The following is a 22,870-nucleotide window of genomic DNA, read 5'->3' as shown; positions in this document are numbered from 1 at the left end:
AAAATCACATTCTTCTGGGTGCTCTAATAACTGCTCTTACTGTACTGAACAGCCCTTCAGAGCAGCACTTTCCAAACTTTACTGCGCACATAAACCCCCCAGGGGTCCTCTTTGGGTGGGTAGGGACCTGAGATTCTGCATCTCTAACAAGCTCACAGGTGATACACCTTAGTAGCAAGGTTGTAGGATTCACAAAGACCTTTAACATCATTTGATCCTCTTATTTTTCTCACCTCATTTGATCCTCTCAAAAACCCTGAAATACAAAAGGCAGGTTACGCTATCTGCATTTTTCAGATGAGAAAAACCGAGGCTAAACGGGTAACGTAAATTGCCCAAGGTCACACAACTTGTAAAAAAGCCAAGCTGGGACTAGAATCCCTGTCCTGCTCCTGGTCAGGCTGCTTTCTGCACCATACTTGGGGTAGGAGTGAGGCTGAGGGGAGGCTTTCAGGGCTTTATTTGAAACTCACTGGTTGGGGGTGGTTTGTTCAAGACACCTTAAGATTAGACTTGGTGACATGTCCACATTGATCTCGGGCATTTCAAACCCTAACGTAGAGCTGGCTTGCTTTCTTTCTTTCTTAAAAAATATACACCTTATTGGATTTTTTCCTTTCAAACTACAGAAGCAGTTCTTGTTACAATAAGCCAAACAATACAGACATTCCCAAAAAAGGCCAACATACTGCCTCTCCTTCCCTCCCTAAATCCTACCCCATCAGGGCAGCCAATGTGAACAGCTCGGAGTGTGGCCTTCCCCACTCTTCCCCAAACTCAAAAACAAGTTTGCACAAACACATATATTCAGAAGTATCATTTGTTTTCCTTTTTCTAAAAAATAAAAATAAGATCACACAATACCATTACTTGGCGAATTGCTTTTTCATTTAACAATATGTCATGGGCATTCCTCCAAGTCAATACACATGGATCTACACAGTCTTTTTAGTAGCTGCAGAACAGTCCGTCATATGGACGCACCGTAATCCATTCTGCATCGCTGTTGATGGACAGGCAGGTGCTCGCATTTGTTTCCTACATCAAGCAAAACAAAGTAAGCATCCCTGTACCTGTGGCTGGAACCTGTTTCTATAGGTCCTTAGAACAGGAACACACCCAGCATCTTGATCAGCATATGTGTGATCAGGGTAAGGCTGGGGGCTGTCAGGGAATCTGTGACTTCATCAAAATGTTGCAGGTAGAGATGGGTTTAGGATTAGCGTAATTCAGCTACCAAAGGGAAGAGAAGGCTCTGTGTGGTGGCCTCTGTGTTCCTCAGCTCATGGAATCATTCCTTTGGCACAAAGTAACTCCATCTTGCTCCTCACTTGCCTCATCATCAGTGCAGTCACCCTCCACGTTGGTTTATGGAACCGTGAGCCCAGATCTGGGCTCCAGGAAGCATCTGGATTGTCAGAATCCGCCCCTCCCCGCCCCCCACCCCCGGCTCTTCGGAGGCATCACCATAGCAGCGTCTCGTGGGCCTCCGAGGCGGCCCCCATCCTGCACGCGGGCCTGGGGCTTTGCTTCTGCCGCTTAGTGAGAGTCGCTGTCCTCTCCCAGGGGGCCGGGGCGTAAGCGTGGGCCCCATCCTCAGCAGCAGTGCCTCAGATATCTTCTGCGACAACGAGAACGGGCCCAACTTCCTCTTCCACAACCAGGGGGACGGCACTTTCGTGGATGCTGCGGCCAGTGCTGGTGAGTAAAACAGCCTCTGTCCTGTGACCCCCACCACCCTACAGGGGACTCTGGTCTGCCCTGCTCCCTCCAGGTCCCACAGGCCCCAGGGAGAGCGGGACAAGTCGTTGTCTGCACCGCACAGGGAAATGTTGCTTGTCACCTTTAATTCCACATCCCCATGGTTCAGGACACAGGGGATGTTTGTGGCTGGAGAGACAGCGTCTGGAATGCCTGGCTGTTATCCATTCTCCAGCGACTGGGATTGGCCCGTGTCCCTCTGAGTCCTGCTTGTGTCTCTCAGCACTGGTTTCCACTCTAAGCTGCCTCTCTCCATTTCCCCTCCCCACATCCATCTTAAACATTCAACTCAATCCAATAGCCATTTATTGAACCCGTGCTAAGTGCCAGGCTGGTGCTAAGAGCTGGGACGCTGACCTGAATAAGGCTAAGATCACCCTACCCCACTCCCCTCACCCGCCCATACAAGGCACTGACATTTTAGAGGAGGAAACAGACAAATGAACGAAGAGCTATAATATGAAGCAGAATAAAATCTACACAAAATAGTACTCCAGGCTCCCAGCTCTGCTCCCCTTCCTCCCTTTGTGTTCATCCATCACCTGCCTCAGGGCCTTTGCACCTGGCAGTCCTCTGCACCTGAAGTGCCCTCTCCCCCTTCTCTATCTGCAAAACTTCTATTTATCCTTCAACACTCAGCGTAGATGTTATCTGTGAAGCCTTTCCTGCCTCACTCCCTCCTCTGTATTCCCACTGCCTTTGCATGTACCACTCACTCAGGCTCCTACATCACTATAATAATCTGTCTGTGTCTGCAAGGACTGGGACACATAATAAAAGTATGTGGACGTAATCAGTCTGCCCTTCAACCATTTCTCCCCACCCACTTCCTCCCCACCTTGCCAAGGAATGGGAGGTTTGATCTCTCCTTCTTGGTGGCATAGGGACGAGCTCCGCCTCCGGAAGAAAAGGTGAGCGGGGATGTAGACACATAGATCCAAGGTCCTACAAGCGCCAGCTGGTGCTGACAGCTAGCATCCAATCCCTGAGCAGGTACCAATCCATTCTCTGTGACTTACAAGTACCTGCCCTTCCAGCACTCTGCCCGGGAGTTCCCATTTTGAACACCCCACAAATGCACCCTTGCAGCCAGTCAGCTCCCCTGTTCTTCCCAGGCAAAGCTAAAGATGGAGGCAGCTCCCCGGCCTGTCCTCCCACCCAGCTCACCTGTTAAACGCTCCAGCAGCAAATTTTCTCATTGCTGAAAAATCATAAAATGAAGAGGAGGTGGTGGTGGAGAAAACCTAGAGGATTTGATAAGGTGTTAAAGAGACGGAAGCAGAGGTGAGCGAGCAAGTTGGAGTGGGAGAAGGTATCAGACGGGAGGAGAGAGGAAAGGTGCTATGCCTGTAATTGAAAGTCAGAGTGATTGCAGGGGTTTAACAAGACATGTCAAGAGGGCATTCATCACCCAAACAGATGCTGCTGTGAAGTGCAGCCTGGCACTGATTATTCTCGTGAAAGGGAACCAGCTCCTTGTCAAGGTGCCTCATAGATAGGAGAGAAACAGGCCAACACAGAAGGCCACCGACATTCGGGCTGGGGAGTTTTGCAGAGAATTAATGGGGTATTTCATCCTAAAGGTTGGAGGCTGCCCCCATGCCTTTGCAAACCCTCTTTCTCCAGCCTGGGTCTCCCTGCCTCTTCTCCCCCACCCCCACCCATCCTCCACATCCTCCCGATCCTCCCCTCCCCCAAGAGGATGCCCAGCCCCCAAGGTTCTCAGGGGGGGCCCCACCTTGCTTTCTGCTGGCCCCTATCCTCAGGATCTCCATATTTGCAGCTGGCAAGAGCTCCCTGTGTCCTGGGTCTGTGATCCCCATCCCCCATCATATTGTCCTATCACCTGCCATCTCTGAGGGCCTGATGACAATGGCAGTTTGTCCTCCAGAAGACTCAGCATGGGTATTTAGAGCCGGCCTCCACTGCTTATCAGCTCTGCACTTGACCTGAAGGATCATGTCTGCCTTGGGCAACCAGGAGGTCAGGCCATCCCTCTGGGCAAAGCCACCCTCCATCCTCCCCCAGGATCAGCTCAGTCCCACTGGCCACTGGTAGAGGCAGGGGCAGCACAAACAGGTGACGCTGGACCCACAAGCTTTCTTCCCAGATCTCACAAGGCTCACTATGCGTTTCTCAGTCATGGTGCTGTATTTTCTCTGCTGTCACCAAAGTCCCTGGTTGCCTTCTGTCAAATTATTTATGTCTCTTCATTCATTCAGCAAGTATTTACAGAAAAATACCAGGTCACCACAAGCACTGAGATAGACTCTGTGGGAACACAGGTGAACAAGAAGACAGACCCTCACCTCATGGAGTGTAAGCTCTAGTAGGAAAACTGGGCCCCACAAAGGAACATAAATGCACGTGTGATCAGCTCAATGGAGGAGAATGGGAGGCTGTCAGGATGAATGGCAGGGTGGGTGGGAGGGGCTTATTTTCATGGGAGTGGTCAGGGAAGGCTTCTTTGAGGAGGTGACATTACAGCTGGGAGCAGAAGAAAAACAAGGAGCCAAGTAACGAAGAGCCGTGGCAAGAGAGTTCCAGAAGGAGAGACCAGCTTGAGCGAAAGCCCAGAAGCTGGAAAGAGCTTGGGTCATTTGAGAAATGAAAGGAACCCCGGGTGGCCAGTGCTTATGCGGAAGGGGGAAGAGCGGTACCAGTTAAAGACCAGATAAGGTGGGCAGGGGCCTTGTGCTCCCCGGGCAGGAATTTGAACTTGACCCAAGAGTACTGGGGAAGCACTGAAATTTGAGCAAAAGAGTGATGATCAACTTAATGTATCCCAGTGTCAGGGGTAGCTGGGGAAGGCTTTAGTCCTCCAGAATCTCCACAAGTCTCCTTTCCCCAATCCATGCTGCCCCAAAACCGAGTAAAAATAGTACTTTCTGGGCAAGTGCAACTTGAAGGCAAGTCTCTGGTTCTCTCTGCAACCAGGTGGCTTCCCACCTTCTGCCCCTGTGGAGAGATCCGGACAGGATGAGGCTCACCCCCGCCTTGCTGCTCTTCACGGGGCCCTGGCAAGGGGAGTGTTTGTGGAGCCTGCAGGGGGCGCTGCCCTGAGGGCGCCTGCCTTTCCTCCCCAGGTGTGGATGACCCCCACCAGCACGGGCGAGGTGTCGCCCTGGCCGACTTCAACCGTGATGGCAAAGTGGACATCGTCTATGGCAACTGGAATGGCCCCCACCGCCTCTATCTGCAGATGAGCGCCCACGGGAAGGTGCGCTTTCGGGTAAGAAGGAGCCTCTGCCTCGCTCCCCTGCTTTGTCGTCTTGGGGATGCAGCCCCGCCTGTGCCTCCCACCGGGCTGAGTAGGGGCTTGTGGCTCTGCAGAGCCTGGGGGCGGGGTGGCCGCAAGGAAGGTAACATCTGGGGGACGATGGGCTCCTGCCTGGGCTGCTGTGATGTCTGTGGTGCCCAGAGCACGGTCACCGGCAGAGGAGAGAGAGCAGCCTCCCAAGGTGCGCGGCAGCAAGGCAAAGGCCCAGTGAGGTGGGCTTCCTTCTCTGGATCGGGAGCATTTTGCCCATAGCCTGGGCCTGAGCTTTTCAAATTGAGGCTCAGGCCAAGGGCACAGTGGGGCTGGGAGGACAGGGGAGGTTGAGGCCACAGAGCGCCCAACAGCTGCCCCCTCTGGACAAATGGCAGGTGGGGGACAAGGTAACCTTGAACCCCTCTCTGTGCCCCCTCCCTGAGCTATCAACAGTCTGTGACACCAAGAATTCTTCAGAAAGACTGTTTGGTGACAGTAAGGGATGTACCACCAGCCTAATGAACTTGAGTCTGGGCCTTTCTCAGGAGGGTGATGGAGAGCGTGGGATGGTTAGAGCTGACCTCCGGGAGTCAGGGTGCCTCTGGAGGTAGCTGGTCTTGCCAAAAGCCCCCGAGGAAGCAAGAAAGTGGCGGCATTTGCCAGAAGCTTGATGGTCCCAGGGGAGTCACCAGGGACCTTATGTCTGGGGCACTGTCACAAGCCCCTCCCCTGTAGGCAGCCACCTTGGGGTGCTCAGGCTCAGCCACTCACTCCCTGCAGAGGCTTGAGACCCAGGCTCTCTGGGTGGAAAAGAGGTACATCCTGAACACAGAGCAGCTGCTCCTGGGATCCTGGATGATTTCCATCTTTATTCAGCTTTTTCTTCTAACCCAGGTTCTCAGCCCAGTGATTTTGTCCCTACCCCAGGACATTTGACAATGTCTGGGGACATTCTTGGTTGTCACAAATGGGATAGAAGGTGCTACTGGCATCTAGTGTGCAGAGGACAGAAGTGCTGCTAAACATCCTACTATGCACCGGCTGGAATAATCCAGCCCCAAATGTCAACTAACTCTTCTGATAGCCCAGCCCCAGAGCTCACAGGAGCAATAATAATACTACTACTAATAATAGAGACCCCATTTATCAAGTGCCTTCTGTGTGCCAGGAACTGTGCTAAGCATCTTACATACATTATCTTGGAAGCCCAGGCATCCAGTGGGACAACCCCCAGGGGCCTATGTAGGTTTCCATTATTATAGGATCAATAGAATAATAACAACTTCGAGATCCTGAGGTCTCTTTGTTACCAGCTCTCAAGGCCCTCTTCAGCCCACCCTGGACAGCGGGCAAGGCTCTCAATCAGCTTCATGACTGCGTTGTTGGGGACAGCCTATTCCCCCGGGGCGACCGAGAGTGTGCAGCTCATTCCTGTGGCCAGGGGAGAGGGCCTGAAGTGGGAGGCCCAGGGGCAGGGCCAAGGCAGGGGACCACTCCCAGAAACCCCAACTGTGCCCTTCCCAATTCTCCCCACGTGGACCCTTGGATTTAGACAGGCTCCTGGGTCTTTAAGGGACAAACCCACCAGGAATGGATCTTCTGCTGAGAAACAAAAGGTCGCCCTCCACAGCTCTTCTATTTCAAAGGCAAGTTCCATAGGCGGGACACTTTGCCAGGTCCACCAAGGCCCTGTCAGCACTTTGAAGTCCCTGCTGGGCTGTCCTGGGTCTGGGGTCTCCTCATGAGCCCTGGGCAGAGGTATCTTTAACTGCAACCCCCCAAGGCAAATGTCTCAAAAAAAAAAAAATCAAAAGACTCCCAAGAAACAAAGTAAGGTAATAAAGGCAGCAAAAACACAGCTAAAGGCCACCTCTGCCACCTTTCATGAGGCTGATATGGGCAAGGCCAGGACGGACTGCCAGGGATCCATCTGGTGCCCACTCTGTGCGAAGCGCTTTACATGCAGTGCTCACAACCTGGGCAGCTATTATTTATCCCTGTGTTACCAATAAGGAAGGTGAGATCTGAGCGGTTAAGTAACCTGCCTGAGACCACACAGCTAGTCAGCAGAGAAGCCTGGATTTAAATGCACAGCACTGCCCAGTGTCCTCCCAGCCTCCGCCTCTCACTGTGGAGGACGAAGGGCACGTACTAGGAAGGGCATAGCGTCTGGAATCAGAGCCCTGGCGATGGCCCCCATTCATTAGCTATGACAGTGGGCAATTCCCCTTCCTCTCCAGGACTCAGTTACCTCACCTGTAAAATGGGAGTGCTCACATCAGCCCTGCCTCAAGTGACTGATGGGAGGGCTCCATGTGGTCCGGACCGGGGAACAGCAAGGTGCTTCACCAGTGTGAATTAGGACTGTTCCTCTTACCTCCTTGTTCTCCTACAAGCAGCCTGAGGTTCATGTGATCCTAAACACAGCATACCTAGGGCCCTTACAGGGAAGGTGATAGAGGATGTGCTAGGTCAGGCTTTTATCTGCACGCACGCACACACACGGGGGTGGGGAGAGTTGGCCTCTAGCCCACCCCCATTGCCCCACGCATCTGTCCGCTGACCTGCAGCCCTCTCTCCTCCCAGGACATCGCCTCGCCCAAGTTCTCCATGCCCTCGCCTGTCCGCACAGTCATCGCTGCCGACTTTGACAATGACCAGGAGCTGGAGATCTTCTTCAACAACTTCGCCCACCGCAGCTCCTCAGCCAACCGCCTCTTCCGGTAGATGCTTCAGCCTGGCTCGTGGCTACTCGGCCTTCGTGGGTGGGGGTCAGGGAGGAAGGCTTAGGACTCAAAAGAGGAGCGCCAAGGGGAGGAAGGAGGAAGGTCCCCTGATGAAGGAGCATTAGAAGCTGGAAGGACAGGGATTGAGCAAGAGGCTGAGAGAATGGGGGGTGGAAGGGTGAGGTGGGGAATCCTGGGCCTCCTGCTGTTGGGGGGGAAATGGTCAGGGGGACATGCACAAAGTGTGCCTAGAAGCCAGGCTCCACTCTACCACCCAAAGGGGTTCCAGAGCCAAATCTGTTTGGGTGCATCTGGATGAAGCAAAGACAGGCAGGTGTATTGACTACAGGACTTCTCAGAGCCTTTAACATGACCATGAGTATTTTTACTTTCCAAGAGGTGAATGGAGTATTCCAAATAGATTTCACTACAAGATACTTCTTTCAGAGATTTTTGTCTTGGGATTGGTGCTTTGCAAAGCATCCTTTGGGAAATGCTGAATGAGACAATTAATGGTAGATGAGGGAATGGTAGACAAGAACGGAGGCAACTGAGCACTGCATGCAGGGAGGAAAAGTTCGATTTTTCTCTAACTGGGGTCCAGAGACCATTGGCGTCAGAACCACCCAGTGTGTTTATTTAAAGTACAGAATCCCTGGGCCCACCCTGGATCTCCTGAATCAGAATCTCAGGGGCTGAGGCCCAGGAATCTGTCTTTTTAACACGTACACTAGGCATCAGGTGATTCTTATCACACGGAAGTTTGAGAACTGCTGTTGGGGAAAAAACCTCAGGACACATGCTGGCCCTGGTTCCTGGCCTAAAGCATGCTAATGGGCCTCAGCACCAGGTGGCAAGAGGAGGGTGGGCCAGGGGCCTTGGATGCAGGAAATGGGCCAGATCACCTGCTCGGTTCCCCAAGGCCCCCATCCCCTCCCCGAGAAGGGCCCTCAACTATTAATAAAAGGCGAGAGCTGTGACTAAGCGTGTTTTAAAATATAATTATTAACAAAGCATCAATCCAGACGGGCTGTAATCACCCCCTGAAGGCACCAGATTTGCTAATTAGGTGCCTTGCAAAAAGCTTTTTCACAACTTCCAGATTAATTGCGGAAGATCAATTGCTCGTTAACGGAGACACTGCTTTCCTTCTCTGGCTAATAAAGTGTCACTCGCCAGGGCCCGGAGCACGAAGGGGTCTCTGTGGCCCGAGCACCCAGGCACCTCCTCTGCCTGTCTGGCCTCTGTCAAACCTCCCAGCCTCCCTCCCGCCACCCCAAGGGCGGGCTGGCCCCGGGCTGTCTGCGGACAGGGTCACCACACGGTCACCCCATGGGTTAGTGTGTTTGTTTCCGCACAGCGCCAGTGGAAGCCACTTCCCGGTTACATGGCTGTGCCCAGAGTCCCTGTGGCAGATGGCTGGGTCTGGAGATCGCAGCAGAGAATGTAGGGGCTACAGCTGGGGCCACCACTCAGCTGGCAACTCTGGAAGTTGAGCCCCTACCTGCCCCATACCAAGTGGGCTTGTCACGTGTCACCGAAGGAAACATGGCGGGCTCCTTGTAGGAGTCACCAGGGATGCAAAGCCTCGGTGTGTGTGAGTCTGCCGGTCCTTCAGTGATGCCTGGGAAACCAGGGAACTCATCACCCACTCCAGGTGCTTAACAGGAGTGCAGAGGCCCTGTTAACAATAGCGGGATGACAGGCGTGAGCAGGGACTGTCCCAGGCCAGGCAGGATGTGTGTGGTAACACCACTTACACATCTAAACGTGCCTTGATCTGTTCCCATGGCTCCACCCTTCACACTCCCTCTTCTCTAGCTGCCACCCTGTGTCCAGTCCTGCGGAGCAAGCTGTTGAAAATGTGAATCTGACCACACCCCTCTTCCACTTAAACCCCTTAAAAGCTCCCCACTACCTTCTCTTTGATACATCCCACAGGCTGGCTTTGTCTCCAGCCTTGTCACTCTCCACTCCCCAGTTTACACCTAAGCACCAGACACCCCAAGCTTTCAGTTCTGGGCTGCACCAGGCCTGGACCCCTCAGGCTGTCCACACCATCTGCCTCGCTCTCGCTTCTGAGTGACACAGACTCACTCTTCCTTCCGGTTTCAGCTTTGTTGACCCTTCCTCCGAGAAGCCTGCCCTGGTTGCCCAAATCTGGGTGAGCTTGCCCAGCTCTGCCCTGGAACTTCTGGGCTTTAGCCTTAGAAACCCCTTACTCCATTGTCACCTGAACCCAGAGATGTCTCTGCCCAGCCGTGACAGAGGTTGCAGGACACGAATGGTTGAAGGGACTGTGGATGCTAGCAGGCTGAGGCAGACACACCTCCGGCAGATGTGCACACACACAAAAGCACTGCTCACTGCCCAGACCTCACACGTGGATGTGCTCAGCACAGACGCCCCGCGCAGACAGAGGACACCTCCCAGGGCACGTGCTCAACCCTGCAGACACCTTGCAGTTCTGCCAGCACCCTCTGCCATCCAGTCACCAGAAGCTCCAGCTCAGGGGACCCTGGCTCCCTCCTGAAAGAAAGCATTGGCCACAGCACAGCCCTCTGGTGACTGATTTAAGTGACAGCCCCACCTGCAACGTAAGGGGAGAGCGATACAGATCCTTCCTGGTCCTCTTTCTGCCCACCCCAGCCCCAAGACTGCTCCACACAGCCAGGACAGAGCGCCCAAGACTGCGAGAATCTACCCAGTGAGAAAAATTAGAGAGGAAAGCTCAAGGCCATCGTCAGCATTCAGCCCAACGTGCAGAAAGAACAGGACTTTGACAGTGGCCTTTTCTACGGCAAATATTACCATGATTCAGAGTTCAAAATAGACAAAACCCTAGCAACCCAAAGGGACCCTTTCTTCCCTTTTGTCTCTGGATTCCTCCATGCACCCCACGGACATGTCTGGAGCTGCCTGAGAGCAAGGCACTGTGTCAGATGCTGCGGGAGATGCAAAGAAGAGTAATAATACATGGTCCCAGGCTGCAGAGAGTTCGCAGTCTGAGGAGATAAGATGCATTCATATAGCGCTTCAACACAAGGCAGAAAGTGATAAAGGCCAGGAAAGTGACAAAGGCAGAGCAGGAAGGCATTGCTTCTAGCAGGACGATCAGGGAGGGCTTAGAGGAGGTGGCACTGGAGTAGGGGCGGAACCCTGCGTAGTATTCAGAACTCAGAAACCCAGGGCCGCTTGAAGGAAAGTGAAGGTCAGTTGAAGGTAGTTGCATCCCTTCCCCTTCTCCATCCATCAACTGCCCTTCCCCAGGCTGTCTATAATTCATCCATTAGAGAAGGAAAAATCAATATTTACCAACGTGAATTAAAACCCAAGAAAGGCGCAGGCGGGGTCTGTGGGCAGAGCGGCTCTGTCGGCATGCGGGTGGCAGCCCACGCGCAGCAGGGTCTCAAGGTGCTCGGGGGCTGGAGAATGGAGCTAGTGGGCCTCTAGGTCCAGGGAGCCCACTGGGGCTTTGCCAGCGTGTTGTCATCCATGAACAGCCTGTCTCCTGTCCCGCAGCATCATCCGCAGGGAACACGGCGACCCCCTCATCGAGGAGCTCAATCCTGGCGATGCCTTGGAGCCTGAGGGCCGGGGCACAGGTGAGAGCACCTGAGGGCTCTGGCCTGCTCTCCCCTGTCTCAGTGCTGCCCTTAGCCTGGGGGCAGGGTGGGAGGGGTGGTGCAGCCAGTCCCACAGCAGGGCTCATCCTATCCCTGCCAGTCTGAGGGCCGAGATCCTGGGGCAGGGGTGAGAGTGGGGGTGGAGGCCTTGGGAGTGCCAGGCAGGAAGCAGAGGAGGGGACGGTCCATTCTCCCAGTCCCAGGGCCGTGGGGTCAGAGGCGTGGGATTCCGTGGGCAGTAGCATCTCTGGTAATGCTCTGCCGGGAGGAGAGGCAAAGGAGAGGCTGGGCGTCCTGTCGTCTCACCCCTCCTGGCACTCAGCCTGGTGTCAGAAAGAGAGCACTGGATCAGGAGTCCCAAGACTCGGCCCTGCCATTGCCTCGCCTGTGGCCTTGGAAAAGGTGCTTCATCTTCTGGATCTTGTTGGCCACACCCATAAAATGGGGATCATTGCAACTGCCCTCCTCACGTCTCTGGGTTATAGTGAGGACCAAAAGGAGACCAGGTATACGCAAACACCCGATAGACTGACAAAAACCGTGCAAATATAAAGGGCGTGTATAAAAGACCAGAAAGCAGCCCTCATAGTCTGAATTCTTTGCACCCATGCTCTCCGTCAAAAGTCCAGGGGGAGGAAATGGGCCCCCTCTTCCATGATTGAGCGGCCATCGGAAAGGCGAGGAGCTTCAAGCTCCAGTCTTCGATCGCCAGTGCTGTGCTCTTTCCTCCCATGCTCAGGGCGTGGCCCTGGCCCTGGCCCTGGTCAGGAGCCCCCCTTCCCTGTGGGTCTCCTGGCCGATGGACAGAGTGAAATCTGTGCTGTTGCAGGCGGTGTGGTGACAGACTTCGATGGAGACGGGATGCTGGACCTCATCTTGTCCCACGGAGAGTCCATGGCTCAGCCGCTGTCCGTCTTCCGGGGGAATCAGGTGTGCCTGGACCGGGGGACCCACGGAGCCCAGCCCAACGTGCTGAGCCTGGGCTGGATGAGGGCAAAGGAGCCCGGGATGCTTGCTTGACCAGCGTGGCAGGAAATGGACGTCCCGGGCCCTGGAGGAAGCAAATTCCCAGCAGCACGGTGAACTCCAAGAAGAGCTGCCTCCCAGAAGCCCTTTGCCCCTCAGCCTTCCACTGGCACTCCTCCAAAAACTGTTTTCCCGAGTCTATGGGCTTTCCCTCCTCTTTTCAGGGCTGCTCTTCGCAAACTTCAGCCAGTCTGTCTGCCTTGTTCACCCTCCCTGCACGGCTTCCTCCTCCTCTCTTTCCTCTGCCCCTTTTCTTGCCCCCTTCTTTCTCCTTCTCTCTCTCTCTTACCCTCCCTCCCTGTCCTTTCCACCCACCCCACTGACACCAGGGCCTGCCTTCCTCCCTCCCTGCAGGGCTTCAGCAACAACTGGCTGCGGGTGGTGCCACGAACCCGGTTTGGGGCCTTCGCCAGGGGCGCTAAGGTTGTGCTCTACACCAAGAAGAGTGGGGCCCACCTGAGGATCATCGACGGGGGCTCAGGCTACCTGTGCGAGATGGAGCCCGTGGCACACTTTGGCTTGGGTGAGTCAGGACTCGGGGCGGGGGGCGGGGGTGGGAGTGCGCAGTGAGCTATTGGCGGGACAGTGGGTGCTGAAACTGCATCCCGAATCCCGGCGAGATGCAGGGCTCACAGCCTGAGCATCTTCTAGATACCACGTTACTGTGACACCAGCTACTGGAGGCAAGCATGCTTTGAAGTGAACCTGAGCTCAGGAGGGAGGTTTTCATGCCCCACTCCTTGCTGGGGTCCGCATCCCGGTGCCTCTGTCGAATTAGTTCACCTTGGGGTCAGAGTATTTAATCCTCCATTTGTCCAAGGCTATGTATGGCCTTGTTCTTCAAACAATGGCCTGCACCAAACCTATCCAAACCAGCTGCTTCCCTGGCCGCCTGGGTGCCGGTTCAGTGATTAAAATGTCTCACCAAACCCCTGGTGCCTTCTCTTGGCTAGAAGGCTTGGGGAAAGCATGCATGATCAGTGGGAGTGATGTCACCCCCGAGAGGGTGAAAATTGGTTCTTGCCTGGGGGTGGTATTAAAAAAATGCTAGTCTTTTATATGTGTGTGTGTGTGTGTGTGTGTGTGTGTGTGTGTACACATAAAAGACTAGCATTTTATATATATATATATATACACACACATACGTATGTATATATATCTATATGCACATATATATGTATGTATATTACATATATGTGTGTGCATACATATATATAACATAACCAGATATACAGTATACCTGTGGTGTTAATAAAATATCACTATACACCTATTAGAACAGCTAAAGTAAAAAATAGTGACAAAACCAAATGCTGGCAAGGAAGTGGAAAAACTGGATCTCTCGTTCGTTCCTGGTACAGCTACTCCAGAAGATGATTTGGCAGTTTCTTTTAAGACAAAAACTAAACTATACAACCATTATAAGACCCAGCAATTGCACTCCTGGGCATTTATCCCAGATGAATGAAAACTCATGTCCACACAAAAATCTATACAGGATTGTTCACAGTAGCTTTATCTGTAATAGCCCAAACTGGAAATGACCTTGATGTCCTTCAATAGGTTAACGGTTCAACAAGCTGTGGTACATCCACACCATGGAATATTCCTCAGCAATCAAAAGGAATAAACGATTGATACACACAGCAACTTGGATAGCTCTCATGGGCATTATGATGAGTGGAAAAAAAAGGCCAATCTCAGAAAGTCACATGCTGTTGATTCCATTTATATAATATTCTCAAAATGGCAAAATGATAGAGATGGAAAATAGATCAGTGGTTGCCGGGGGCTAGAAACGGTGAAAAGGAGAGGGGTGGGTGTGACTTTAAAGGGATAGCCCCAAGGAGGTCTTTGTGGTGATGGAGCAGTTCTGTGTTTTGATTGTGGTGGTAGTTGCACGAATCTACAGGTGCTTTGCATAAGATACCTTATTCCATTCTCACCACAACAAGATGAATCAAGAATCATAACCCCCATTTTACAGGTCAGGAAACTGAGGCTGAGGTTAAGTAACCTGCTCTAAATCACACCTCCAGAAAGTAGGGAGATCTGGATTTGGACCCCACCTCCTTGGACACCACAGTCTGAGGTCTTAACCACTGTGACTTGCCTGCCAGACCTCCCATAGCTGCTCTGTGCACAGCCAGCCAAGGTCCTCCTGCTCTACCTCTTTCTTACTGGACATCCATGACCCCTCAGTTACCAGATGACCCAAGTGAGGCCATCCACGTCAAGGTGACTGCCATGGTCTCATAGGTAGGATGTTTATCCAGGTATCTGGCTTGGATATCAACCCACACCCCATTGTACAGATAAGGAAATTGAGGCTCACAAAGAAAATCAATGGTGAGGCCAGGACTGGGGCTGGTTTCTCCTTCCACACATCCCATGAGCTGCCTCTGCTATTTTGAGACATGTATTATAGGTCTTATTGGGTCTCTTCTCTGGCCAGTATCTGTCCCCGCCAAGAGAGAACAGATCTGCTTCTTCAGCTGGGCAGCCTCAGCCGGGTCATCTGGTGGGATCACAGGGGCCCAAGAGCCTCCGTGCCTCTTCACAACAGTCTGCCTCCCCTGCTTAGGGTTACGGATCCTGCTCCTGCTTGGGAGTCCCTGACTGCCCTGACGGCCAGTCCTTGCTGTTTTGCAAGGCTGTGGGATTTGTTCTGGGTCTGAGCTCTGGTTCAAACTGCTCCACGGGTCCCCTGCAGCCTCCCCTGTTGCCCGATCCACTCCCAGAGAGGCACAGAAGGAAGGCTGCTCTTGGAGACCGGCCCCAGTGGGTCAGCCTTGGGCCTGGCAGTGAGATTCCCTGAGGCCACTCAGCAGGCAGCAGGGCCAGCAGCCGGGGACACAGCGAGGGGCAGGTGGCTCCATCCCTGCAGCTCCAAGGCCCCCACGTCCGGAAGGAACTTCATGGATCTAGCACTGCACGGGCCTTCCTGATTGACGAAGGGCCAGCAGTGGGGCAGGAAGAGAGGGAGCCGATGGGAAGGCCGGATGGAAGGAAGGATTGAGGAAAGAGAGAGAACAGCAGGGAGACAGACAGAGACAGGGACCAGGGGAGACCAAGAGACGCAGAGAGACATGGCAAAGAGGCAGATGAAACAAAGAAATGCTCCCTGCCCTCCAGGCTCACGGTTGTGAAAGAGGCAGAGGAACACAGGAGCTCTCGTTGCAAGCAGATTTGGATGCGGCGTCGTACTGGCCCAGTGGCTGTGAGGACTGAGATGGGAGAAATTCTCTCTGCTCTGGGCAGTTTTCCCAAGGAAGTGGGCCTTGAACTAGGTCTAGAGGATGGTGGGAATTTGGAAGGTGTGGATGGGAGCTGGGGAGAGCATCCAGGGGCTGGGCTGGTTTGAAAAAAGGCCAGTGGTGGGAGTGTTCACTGTGTCCACAGAATAGGAAAGGTCTGGTGGGAGTGGAGTCTGGAAAGGGAGGTCAGGGCCAAACGGTCAGGGGCACCCAGAGCCAGGTGGAGAGGGCGGGCGGAACAGAGGGAGCTGCGGAGCCAGGAAAGCCAAAGCCAGGCTTTGCTGTGCGAGGGCAGGGCCGCGAAGGAGCCCAGGAGCAACTCACAGGGCATAGTTATCTATAAATGTGCTCCTGTGTATTTTGCATGTAATAAAGTCATATTAGAAGGCTTTAATTTTTTTCTGACTGCAGGAATAATGCATATTGGTTATAGGAGAATTAGAAAATATAACATCATTTAAAAAAGAAAGTAAAAATAACCCATAATCTCACCACTATGTTTGGAATATTAAGCAAAAAGGAAACGTTCCCTCTTCACCCTCCGCCAGTGTCATTTGATTCATCTAGTCTCTACTCACTTACTGAGTACCTACTCTGTGCCAAAAACTAACTAGACAAAGAGCCTTACCATGGGTAACCTTACATTCTAGTGGAAGGAGGAGTAACATATGACACCTAATAAACGTAACAACTAGGTAAATATATAAAATGTTAGATGTTAAGTGCTACGAAAAAAGAAAATGCAGCACAGGGTGAGGGGATTAGGAATGCAGAGGGGAAGGGGCAGGGAGCAGATTTAAATATAGTGTTCCAGGGTGGCCTTTTCCCAGTTCCATACTTTTGATATGATTTTATTGCAGGCAAAATACACAGGAGCACATTTGTAGATAAATATGCCTTGGAATCTTTTTTAACAGAAATTATTATACTCTCCCTATTATTCTCAGACTTGCTTTTTTCTCTCTCTCTCTTAACGGCAATATCCTGGACATCGCTCCAAGTCTGTGCATATCTCCTTTGTTTTCCTTTAGTGCTGCACAGTATTTTATTGTGGGGCCACATTCACAATTTATTTAGCAAGTCCCCTACTGATGGACAGACAGTTTGATGGTTTCCAATCCTGAACAGTTTGTGTTGTGGTATTTGGGCTGAGAAGGGGCAGGTCCAGAACAGGAATGCAGAAAGGGCTGCCTTGGCGTCTGCATGACTAAGAAGGAGATGCGGGCCCGAGGCTGTGAGGGAAGGGCTGAGGGCTGCAGGAAGCCCCCCTTCCAGCACCCGCGACGCCCCTTGCTCACCCCCCTCTGACCCTGCTCCTTCCTCCCTCCAAAACCACCCCCTGCCTCCTGACTTTGCAGCAAGGTGCGGAGAGCGGCTTGTCCGTGGACATGTGTGTGGGTGCACACGTGTGCCTCTCAGCAGCCAGCCTCCCGGGCCCTCCTCCTCCCCACGTGCCTGGCCAGCTCATCTCTCGGTGGCTGGAGAAGGAACGCCTCCCCACTCTGCAGGCCTTTGCTTGGTCAGCACTGAGCTGTGGTTAGAGGACTCAGCTTCTCAGACCCCCACCGTGCACCCCGAGGGTCCAGACTGCGTCGCATCACACAGTGAAAACACAGGGACCTCGCTGTGTTTCATTCTTCCGGGGGTGTTCCCAGCAGGCCCACTCCGTTGTGCAGAGGGCTCTCAGCTTCATCCTATAGAACCATTCCGCGCGCCCCCGCTCGGGGGAGCCCCTGGCCTCGTTCGCTGCGCCCTCCACCCTGCCCTGGCCTCCCCTGCTCCTCCCGGTGCAGATGGCCCGCCAGGCTCATAAATAAGCACTTCTGCTCACAGCCCTTGTTGAGTGCCCCACTGGACCCCGGTTGCTCTGAACCGACATCCCAGCCCTGCACACCCACCGCACGTATTCCACACCCAGGCTCTCTGGCTCCGAGCGAGCACAGAGCTGAGGCAGCTCTACCAAACCCAGTAAGTGAAAACAAGCGCCAGTAATCTCCTTGCCCCACCAGGCCCCCGTCAGGGGCTCACCCTCTGGGCCAGCCCACCCCAGGCTTTGACGGCACCCCTAGCCCCTGCACATACACCCCTCCTTCCTTTCAGCTGATGGTTTGCAAGTGACTCAGAGCTGCCTCCAAGCCGGTTGGTGCTCATTTAGGGAAGGAAAACTCAGTGGCCCACATAAAAATCTCTTTATTAAAGTGCAAAAATCTTCCACCAACTGTATTCCCACCATCTGTTTTGCTTGTAAGTCTTCTGAAAAGTGTGATTCTCTGTGCCTCCTTGGCCTTTGTCCTTTAAAAAGCTGCCAGAGGCGACTCCCTGCTGCTCTTAATGGGCCCTCCTCTGCTCAGGACCCAGCTCCCTGACACACTGGGCCCGCAGTCTGGCCAGCTTAAAGGCCCCCTTGCTTGTGCAGCTGCGTGAAGACTTGAGATTTCTGAGGCAAAGGGAACAGCCGAACCTGGGGGCAGGAGCCTGGGTTCCAGTCCTATAGCTCAGACACCTGCAGGTCACTGCATCTTGCCAAGCCTCAGTGTCTACATCCGGGAAGTGGGGATAAACTCTCCCTCTCAGAGTAATTGGGAGGATTCAAGCCAGCCACACCTGTGAGGGCTCCAAAGTCCCTCCCCACACCACCCCCCGGCCCTGTCTCCTCTCCCACCCACCCCACCTAACACACATGCTCACACCCTGCTTCTTCCACTTTGAGCTTCTCCCTGATCTTCAGCACACATGCCCTTTTCACACCTCTATACCTTTGCCAGTGCTGTACCCTCTGCCTGTAATGCCCCCTCCTTCCCTTCTCTGCCTCACAAGCTCTTGTTCCTCCTGCATCCTCCAACGAAATGACTTTTAACACCCACCTCTCTCACCAAGTGGTACCAATACTATGGGTGCACTTTCCCAGTTTATTATAACATAATCACTGTGTTCATTGCCCTCATGGGGCTCAGCTCCTCCAGGATGGGGCCTGGGTCTGTGTCCTTCCTGCTAAATCCCAGATCCCTGCATGATGCTTGGCCCGTGGTGGGCTGGTCATTGGGGTCGGGTGGGCAGTAAAGCAAGGGTTTAGCAGGTACGGGCTTTGGGGTCAGACATTCCCTCTCTGGGTAACTGTGAGCAATTCCCTTCACCTCTCCAAGTTTCATCCCCCTCGACTCTAAAATGGAAATTATAAAACTAGTACCTTCTCATGGCCCTGCCGTGAGGATCCAATGCCCTAACACTGAGAATCACCTGGTACAGTTTGGGGTGCATACTCTCTAGCAGTATTGCCAACAAGCAAAAGCCCTTTGGGAACTGCACGGCTCCCCTCCCCATGTCTAAGAGATGATGAGGATGGGAATGCTGTGGGTCAAAATCGGCCGGGGCAGGGCTGACATTCCGAGGAAGAACTGTCCTTCCTGGATGGGGTACAGCTCCCTTCTTACAGATGAGGAAACTAAGGACCCAAGTCGGCAAAATAATCAGTGACAAAGGAGGGAGTCCTACTGAGATGTGCTCTCCCCGTGGCTGACTTTTCTCCTAGTCCTGCCCCTCCCTGGGTCTGGAGGAAGGGAGAAAGCAAGATTCAGAGGCAGGATGTAAATTCGTGATTGTCTATGAATATTCGGTGACTCTTTTGAGTTATTTGTGGCACTTCTGTCAGGCTGGAAGATGTATTCATGTAGCTGCTCTGTTGGCTTAGGTGAGAAACATTTGCTCTTCTTTGTCTCCTTTTTTTTTTAGTAGAAAAGTGTTTACCTTTTACATGTGCCATTTAATTTGTGTGCTGAACACCCTAAAAATGCCACATCTCTTGAACCTCAAGAGACTGCTTCAAAACAGTAAAAGAGGGGGCAGTTGATACCTCCCCAATCCTATTTTCACCCCCTTCCCCCAAAATGAATGATTGTGGAAGGAGGGAGCGGGGGAGTAGGAGTTTACGAGAAATGTTTTCTGGCTTAAGAAAGCCGACCCCAGAACCAGTCAGGCCAGGCCTGGAAGGGGAGAGTCTCCGTGGGAAGAGAAGCTGCACTGCGTCTTCGGGTCTCTGCGCTGTGTGCGAGTCTCTGCTCCAGGAGCCTCTCTCTGGTGCTGCTGCCCCATCGCGGGCACAGGGCCAGGGGCTACTCACCTTTGACACTTCCGGACGGTAGCAGCTGGTCCCTGCCCTCAATAATTCACGGCGGCCCGAGGCTGGAACGCTACAGAGACTTCTCTGGAGGCCTTGGGTTGGAGGCAGCAAAAGAGAACCAAACACAGGGAGGCTCAGGAAGTGGATGATGTGGCTGTCAAGGTGCACCTTCTTCTGGAAGCCCCGGACTGACGCACTGGGACTCGGGGAGAAAGATGCAGCTGAGTCTTTCCACGCCGTCCTGTCTTAGCTCCCACCCCAGAGCAGACTTCTGCACAGAGGCGTCTGTACATAGATTCCCCACAAAGTCTAGATGTAGCTTCAACCCTTTTCTAAAATATGGGAACCCCTTTCATACGTGAAAATGTTTCACAGACCGCCCTCGACCCCCATAGCAGCGATCACTGTAAAATCCACTGGTGGAGGGCTTCCCTGGTGGCGCAGTGGTTGCGCGTCCGCCTGCCGATGCAGGGGAACCGGGTTCGCGCCCCGGTCTGGGAGGATCCCACACGCCGCGGAGCGGCTGGGCCCGTGAGCCATGGCCGCTGAGCCTGCGCGTCCGGAGCCTGTGCTCCGCAACGGGAGAGGCCGCAGCAGAGGGAGGCCCGCGTACCACAAAAAAAAAAAAAAAAAAAATCCACTGGTGGAGAGCAGTGACCAAAAGCTGCTACAAATTTGACAGCACTTTTCAGTTTCACTTGTTTTCTAACAGTGTCTATATGCATTAAGGGGAAAGTAGCACACACATGTGGGTGACATCATTTTTTCAGCCTACGAATGATGCTTGGGGGAGTGTACGGATTGGTGGACCCCCGAGCACCCAGCCCAAGTCTGGTCAGCCCTGGTAGGTGACGACCGACGAGGGGGCTGCAGCCTCGCTCCTACATGTGCTGAGCACTGCCCTCTTTCCCGGGTGACTGATTGGAGAAAGGCCCCTCCCAGCAGGTGAGGCCCATCCCCCACTCCTCTCCACCCCAGTCCATCACCATTAGCCTGACCTTGTCTCGGTGACGGGCCTGTTGCCTTAAGCAGGGAGCTGGGGCCGGCTTTGACGATGCCTAAACACCTGACAAATCTTTCCAACCTGCTTCCTGCCAGTGATGTGACACGTTGCTTTAAGGATGTGTGCAGATGGGTTCACCACGAATGTTCTCTGAGCTCCGCCACCGTTAGTTTTTGTAAACATCTCAGCTTTGTAGAACGGTCTTTCTCTGCCTTCTGGTTCTTTGTCACCTCAGCTTTTATTTAGAGCTCGGCTCAAATGCTTTCTCCCCAAGAGCCTATCCCTCACCACCCTGACTAGAAAAGCCCCCAGCCTACTCTTACTTCCCTTTTATACCAACACGCTATTTTGGTTTTCCTCACAGAGCTTGTCAATATCTGGCATTATTTGTTCATCTGTGTGCCTGTCTATCCCCACTAGAGTGGAAGCTCCCTGAAAACAGGGTTATTCCCAGGGACGGCCCCGAGCAGACTATAAACATCCAATATAAATACAAATACGAATAAATGCGACCTGCCTGAGATTACACAGCAAGTCAGACAGAGCAGATAGAGAACATTGCCATCACTGCTGAAGTTGTCCTGGATGGCATTGTTCTAAAAGAGCAGGACCTCATCTGCCTAGTTCACTATTTCCCCAGCACTTAGAACAGTGTTCAATTCATATTTTTTATTAGGTCAATGAATAAATGAATGATGATACTTTTGTGGAGAATCCCTCCCAGCCCCCTGCTCTGTAGCTGATCCTTTCTCCTTTCATCCTATAGGGAAGGATGAGGCCAGCAGCGTGGAAGTGACATGGCCCGATGGCAAGATGGCCAGCCGGAACGTGGCCAGCACGGAGATGAACTCGGTGCTGGAGATTCCCTACCCGCGGGATGAGGACAGACTTCAGGACCCAGCCCCACTGGAGGTGAGCAAAGGCATCTGGGCCTCAGAGCCAGAAAAGCAAGCCCCACCCATGGGCTGAAGCTGGATTCCCAGGAATCTGCAGACTTTGTTTCTAGAATGATGGAAATCTTCTTAGCAAAGGGCAGGCTTCATAGTGACCCCTCCATGTGTAGTTTGCACACCAGTGTCACACCCACATCTCTTCTGCTCGTTGCAGAAATCCTGGCGTATTGGAAGGGCAAGCAGTTTTCACCCATTTTATAAAGGAGGAAAACCAAGACCAAGAAAGAGAACCCGCCAAAACCGCACAGCCATTTGTGAGCAGAGTTAACAGTTGGCCCCAGGTCTCCTGCTTCACTTCTGGTTCTTTCCAAAGCTTCTGACAAAGCTGTTGCTTCTGAGGGTGGGGCAGGGCCTCTGGGGGCTCCTCAGGGAAGAGCTCTGGACCACTCTCTGGAGAGGATCACGCCATTGTAGATAACAGAGGCCCACTTAAACTCACACAGAAGAGGAGGCTTACAGGGAGGGTTCTAGAGGAGCTCACAAAATGCAAGGGATGCCCAGGGTGAGAGCCATGGCAGCTCAGTGGCCCCAGGAGCTCAAAGACCTTTGTCATTAGTGCACTGGCTCTGGGGGGAGCATTATCCTTCCCCAGGAAGCCGCACCAGCACCCCATCATTTGTCATTTCCAACAGTCAACATTTCTGTCTTGTGTAAAGTGTTCCGTTTCGAGTCCCCGGCCACCCCGCCTCCAGCCACCAGCCTGCTTGTCTCTGAGACCTAGACACAGCAAAGCCTCCACAGCCCGGCGTGACCAGGCGCCAAAATCTCTGTCTCAGCCTCACTTAGTTCAGATTCTAGCCGCAAAGCCTTTGAGTCCCTCCTCCTGCCTGGATGTCCACCTCTTGTCCAGCCAGCCCTGCCCAGAAGTGGGGGACGGCCTGGCTTGCAGGCACCCACCCCCGTGAGTGGGGAAGGTTCTCAGAGAAGGGGGTGCGGGGAGTGAGCAGACACCTCTCAAAGCTTCTCCACCCCTCTCTACCCTTTGTCTTCGTGAGACCCGGCCTGTCTCAGGGTGATGCCACAGGAGGGTCAGACTCTGTTAGATGCCCCAGTGCAGGCGTGGGGATCCCATGCAAAGGGAGTGAGCAGGAGTTTGCACGGATCTGCTCGTGGCCTCCCCGCCCAGGCTTCTATTCTCAGTGCAAGGG

The 22,870-nt window shown here is 53.3% G+C and overlaps 1 protein-coding gene across 3 annotated transcripts in view; it reads left to right on the top strand.

Annotated features, from left to right (window-relative positions):
* The window catches only part of LOC102974572 (cartilage acidic protein 1), a 34,857-nt gene that overhangs the window by 7,357 nt on the left and 4,630 nt on the right, over positions 1-22,870 (top strand). For all 3 annotated transcript variants that reach the window (XM_028485450.2, XM_028485452.1, XM_028485451.1), the window contains exons 2-8: positions 1,567-1,701; positions 4,848-4,993; positions 7,601-7,737; positions 11,263-11,345; positions 12,196-12,296; positions 12,747-12,915; positions 21,536-21,681. In XM_028485450.2, the coding sequence (XP_028341251.1) occupies positions 1,567-1,701; positions 4,848-4,993; positions 7,601-7,737; positions 11,263-11,345; positions 12,196-12,296; positions 12,747-12,915; positions 21,536-21,681 (917 nt within the window). The remainder of the gene's footprint in view (positions 1-1,566; positions 1,702-4,847; positions 4,994-7,600; positions 7,738-11,262; positions 11,346-12,195; positions 12,297-12,746; positions 12,916-21,535; positions 21,682-22,870) is intronic.

The sequence above is a fragment of the Physeter macrocephalus genome, unplaced genomic scaffold, assembly GCF_002837175.3.
Source record: "Physeter macrocephalus isolate SW-GA unplaced genomic scaffold, ASM283717v5 random_401, whole genome shotgun sequence".
Lineage (NCBI taxonomy): Eukaryota > Metazoa > Chordata > Mammalia > Artiodactyla > Physeteridae > Physeter > Physeter macrocephalus.
This window is presented reverse-complemented; position numbering and strand designations above follow the sequence as displayed.